The sequence below is a fragment of the Corvus brachyrhynchos genome, unplaced genomic scaffold, assembly GCF_000691975.1.
Source record: "Corvus brachyrhynchos isolate BGI_N302 unplaced genomic scaffold, ASM69197v1 scaffold555, whole genome shotgun sequence".
NCBI classification, from domain to species: domain Eukaryota; kingdom Metazoa; phylum Chordata; class Aves; order Passeriformes; family Corvidae; genus Corvus; species Corvus brachyrhynchos.
The window spans coordinates 308,870-314,035 of NW_008238357.1; the positions used below are offsets into that span (position 1 = coordinate 308,870).

The window sequence follows — 5,166 nt, forward strand, 5'->3', positions numbered from 1 at the left end:
TGACAGAGGCAACTCTTAAAATACAAGAATTTTTTTAGAGCGCACTGAAATAGGAAAGCTGAAAGGCTGGAAGTGAAAATTGAAATAATATAATGGCAAACAAGTCAAATTAATAGATTTTTCTGATCTATTTCATTTAAAAGCCATATTAAGTTGTTTCCCCCCTCCATTGTTGCAGCACAGGTAAGGTGACTGCCTTGAATTTGCATTTTTATTGCTTTTCTTTTTCTGTTAGCTTTTTTAATGCATTTCTTGCCCTTCCAGAATCTGCAATTGCCATACTGGCAATTCATGGATAACATCCCTGACACACACTTTGAATTGCTTAAGAGAATTGAGATTTATTACTCAGTATTTCATTTCTGAGTGAGAATTCTGGGCTGTTTAATGATCTGGAGAAGGAAATTAACTTGTTTAAAGTTGTTGCATTCCAGAACTGCCTGCAGCTCACCAAGGAACAGCTTTATGTACTCACCCAAGAAGGTTGAAACATTTAACATGATCCCAAATAAGCATCTTTCAGGTGGTATTGTCCCTGTATCACTGGAAAAGATAAATGGAGTGACACATATCCTATATTATCTATATCTATATTAAAAATACTTCCAACACAACTTTACTTATTTCAGTCTACAAAGGAAAGGTAAAAAAACCCCTCCCAGATGTTTTTCACTGAATTGTTCATTACTCAAACTATGCTGTGCTGGTTTTAGAGCTGTAGAAATCACCATGATAAAGACAAGGCAGCCTTGGAGCACGGGATGATCATGCTCAGAGTAACTGTTCCTTTCATATCGATCTGGATTCCATAAAAGGTGAATAAAAAGGATTAAAATTAGAAAAATGAAGAACATGGAAAACTGAAAGAGCAAAGCTTGAGTTATATATATCAGCTTTGATGGAATAAAGTTGGCAATGTAGATTTTAGTATGGATTTACTGGTGCAACAAACCTGGTGACAGCGAGAGGCTTCACTCGGAGCAGGGGTGTGGTGAGGCACCCCAGTTCCCTTGTTCATCATCATTTTAAAGGTATGTTCACAGAGCCAAAGCTTAGAGTTTTGCACAAAACCAGACACCTTTAAATAGAGTAACACAGAAATCCCAGAATGGGTTGGGTTGGGAGGGACCTTAAAGCTCATCTCATTCCAGCTAGGGACACCTTTCACCATCCCAGGGTGCTCCAAGCCCTGTCCAACCTGGCTTTGAACACTTCCAGGCATGGGGCAGCCCCAGCTTCTCTGGGCAACCTGTGCCAGGGCCTCAGCACCCTCACAGGGAAGGAATTTCCCCCTCTGTCAGTTTATTATCACCTATAACTATATAATGGCTATAAACAGTAACTTCAGAATTGGAGCTGTTGGGTAGGAACTGCTATTTAAGTCTGGAGTTGGGAAGAATTCACAGGAGTGGTGTCAGTTCAGTGCTCTGACACAGGGTGGACATCACTGACCTGATGTAGGGCACCAAAGGGTCCACATGGTGCAGGACAATTGCAGTAATGTAGGAGAACACAAATGATGCTGCTGACCACACAACCAGAGCCACGGGCAGGAACGAGAGGCCTTGCTGGAACCACCACATTTCAGGGTTGACTTCTGCCTCCCAACACTGTGAAGAACCAATGCAAAGGTTTACTAAGAGTTCTCAAATGTCTACTGAGAGATCTCAAAGGTTTACTGAGAGTTCTCAAAGGTTTACTAGGATTTTACTACGAGGTCTCTAAAAGTTTTGCTTTCCTTGAGGCAGGCTGCTTCCCATAGAGCAGTTTGATATTGCTTTCAGTCCTCTCCTGCAAACTCAAAGTGAACACTGACTTCACAGAAGAAATCATAAATAAACAGAATTAAATCAGGAAATGTTAATTCTGAAATTCTTAGAGGATCATTAGAAACCAGCACTGACATTTTACTACATGGCTTGGATTTGTTGCTGCCAGAAGAAGGTCAAGTGGGTCACTATGAGTAAGTGACTCCATTTTCTTCTCAGCCTTGTGTCACAACACCATGTCAGCAGAGTGAGCTGACATAGAACATGTCCCTGCACCGACACTGCAACTGATGGTGGCTGTGGTGGAGCCTCCAGCTGCCATTAACAACTAGCGGGACAGACATGGAGGAAATGACCCCAAATTACTTTAATACCTGCCCTCAATTACTCCCTGTCAGGCTGTGTGACTCGACATCTGTTATAGAGTCCCAGGGCTGAAAGGAACTTTAAACCCCATCTCATTCCACTCCCTGCCATGGGAAGGGACACCTTCCACTATCCCAGGATGCTCCAAGCCCCGTCCAACTTGGCCTTGGGCACTGCCAGGGATGGGGCAGCCCCAGCTTCTCTGGGCACCCTGTGCCAGGGCCTGCCCACCCTCCCAGGGAGGAATATCCAATATCCCATCTAACCCTGCCAGCCTTTAGTTGCACACACATGGGTTTTATTTTCCATTCTGAGTCTTCTCTGTTTCAGAGACTCATTTCCTTGTGTCTCCACAAGGTGCTGATGGGCTCTCTCAAAGCACAGAGGGTTTCCTGAGCTCACTGTGTTCATGTTGAGCAAACAGCTCCATTTCCCCACAGCTCTTCCTCCCCTCCTCTCTAGATTTGGGTATTGCCAAGGAGAAGCCCGTGCTGAGGTACCTCACAGAGTAGGACAGAAAATGACTTTGCCATTCTGCAACAACTTTTTAAAATGAGTTTGTTTTTTAAATTTATTAATGTTTAGGATGAAACTGTCAGTAAAAATATTAAAAAAACCCGTATTTTGGATGAAATAAAAACTGAAGTAATGTTCAGATCTATTTATTCTATGCTGTAAAGTTAACTTTTGGAAGACATCACCTATGGAGGTTTGAGAACATAAATCCACTTCTTTTGTGGAGAATGAATCAGAACTTCCCCATGGATTGTAATACCAATGATAACAATACCAATATTAACAGGGCAGGGGCACCTTTCACTAGAGCAGGCTGCTGAGCTCCATCCAGCCTGGCTTCACGAGCTCTCAACTATCTGAGCTCACTGCTACCAATCACAACCCTCAAACGCAAGGGTTACTCCCAGCAGCTGCTGTTTTACAGGTGGGAGGGAAAGATTCACGTGCAGTGCAGTGAAATGATGACTCTGTACTCACTGTCCAGTTCCCTAAATCCCAGCCTGACAGCAAATCTGTGTCTCACCCCAGTTCTCTACGAGCAAGAAGGTGCAGCTGTGCCACCCTGGTGAGACCACACAGAGAGAACTGCAACTCCTCCCTACTCTTGCTGCAAAAGGGAAGTAATTTGCTACTAGCCTCAAACACAACCAGAGATATTTCAGCATCCCAGAATTGCTGAGGGGGGAAGGAGCTCTGGAAGTCACTTGGGCCATCCCCCTGCTCAAGCAGGGCCACCAGAGCCAGTAGTGCAGGATGACACCCCAAGGATGGAGCTACCACAACCTTTCTGGGCAGCCTGGGATGACCACTGCCAGTCAACCTCACTGGGAAAAAGTGTTTCGTGATGGTCACTGGAGAGAAGAGGAGAAAAGTGTTTCAACATAGTTAAAATTGGAGACCGTAAATGCAGTATGAAAGAGGACAAAGGTAAAGAGCAAATAATGGAGAGCACACATCCAAGGGCATCCAGGCAAAGATCTGTATGTGAGAAAAGCAGGATAATGTTGAAACAAATTAGATGGAAGTACAGCACAGAGAGGTTTTAGAAAGGCACGGCCTGGAGTGTGAGAGGCTGAAAGAAAGGAGGAAGAGAAAAGGAAGAAAGAGGAAGCACCAAGACTAGAAAGTCTCATGGCAGGAAAAAAAGTTGAAACAAAGCGGGTGAATCTTGCAAGAGATCAGAGCTGGTCACCCTTGCACAGAATGGACAACTGCAGCCTTGCAGAGGTGAAGGGTCAGCTGCTTGTGAGGAACTGGTTGGTGGCAGGTGAAGGTGTTTAACAGGAGATGTAGTGAATAAGAACAGATTGACAGAATTCAAGTTGCCCCATTTCGTGCCCGTTTTTAAGCTAAATATAAAGTTTGCCATCTGATGATGATTTTAAGACTGCAATGCAGTAATGACTGTAACTTCACAATCCCATCTCTAGTATGAGTAAATTGGGAATTTGAAAGAGAAATGCAGATTTTGCATGACATTCTCTGTTATAAATGTTATGTGCCTGAGTATGTAATTCCCAACTCCAAGCAGTCAGTCTGAATATACTTTTCCTTTCACATTTAAATATTCATAGTGCCTTAAATTTATTTCTGAGCTAACAGATTTTCCCCTGCAAACAAACCAACCAACCAACCAACCAACCACATTCCACATACCTGAGAAAAAGGGCATCAGAGGACGTCACTAAGGGGAATCCAAGTTCATTTTTCTGCTGAAGCTCCACGTCCGCTTCATTTTTCTGACTCTCTGAGATATAAAGGAAAATAAGCAAGATGTGAAGTACTTCTGTACCTCTTGCCTTGTTTATTCTTCTTAGCACCTTCTATTAGTCACTGCTGCTGACTGGACACAGGATTAGACCGTTGGCTTGCCCCAGGATGTTTTTCCCGTGCTCCAAGTGGTTTAAGGAGTGAAGCTTGTGTGTGCTGGGGTGGCAGAAATGAAGAAAAACTGGTGTTTAAGGCTGTTTGATTCCAGGAGTTGTCTACACAACAATTTAACTTGAACTGAGGAGCTTTAAAGAGATGAAGTGTATGCAACTAAAACCAGTGCCTAAGACCAGGGCTTTCACCTCAGGAAGGGAACAGAACACGGAGACTTCCCATTTCGTTGTGGACACACATCCCAGTGTCCTGCTGGTGCAATGCTAAATACATGGCAGGAGAGGGGCTGGAGCAACCTGAGTTTCATAGGATCATTTAAGTTGGAAAAGCCCTCTAAGATCGAGTCCAACTGTTCCTCTGGCACTGCCAAGGCCACCACTAAACCATGTCCCCAAGTGCCATATCCACGGCTTCTAAATCCCTCCAGGGATGGTGACTCCACCTCTGCCTTGGACAGCCCCTGCCAGTGCTGGACAACTCATTCAGTGAAGAAATTGTTCCCAGTATCCACCCTGCCCCTCCCCTGGCCCAGCCTGAGGCCGCTCCCTCTCCTCCTGGCCCTGTTCCCTGGCAGCAGAGCCCGACCCCCCCGGCTGCCCCCTCCTGTCAGGGACTTGTGCAGAGCCACAAG

The 5,166-nt window shown here is 44.7% G+C and overlaps 1 protein-coding gene across 1 annotated transcript in view; it reads right to left on the reverse strand.

Moving 5' to 3' along the window:
* Nucleotides 1–4,857, reverse strand: part of DRAM2 (DNA damage regulated autophagy modulator 2) — an 11,912-nt gene extending 7,055 nt beyond the window's left edge. The window contains exons 1-3 of the mRNA XM_008634650.2: nt 4,308–4,857; nt 1,453–1,610; nt 476–543 (exon numbers count right to left, since the gene is read on the reverse strand). Coding sequence (XP_008632872.1) covers nt 476–543; nt 1,453–1,583 — 199 coding nt within the window. The 5' untranslated portion in view covers nt 1,584–1,610; nt 4,308–4,857. The remainder of the gene's footprint in view (nt 1–475; nt 544–1,452; nt 1,611–4,307) is intronic.
* Between the last annotated feature and the right edge of the window lie 309 nt (nt 4,858–5,166).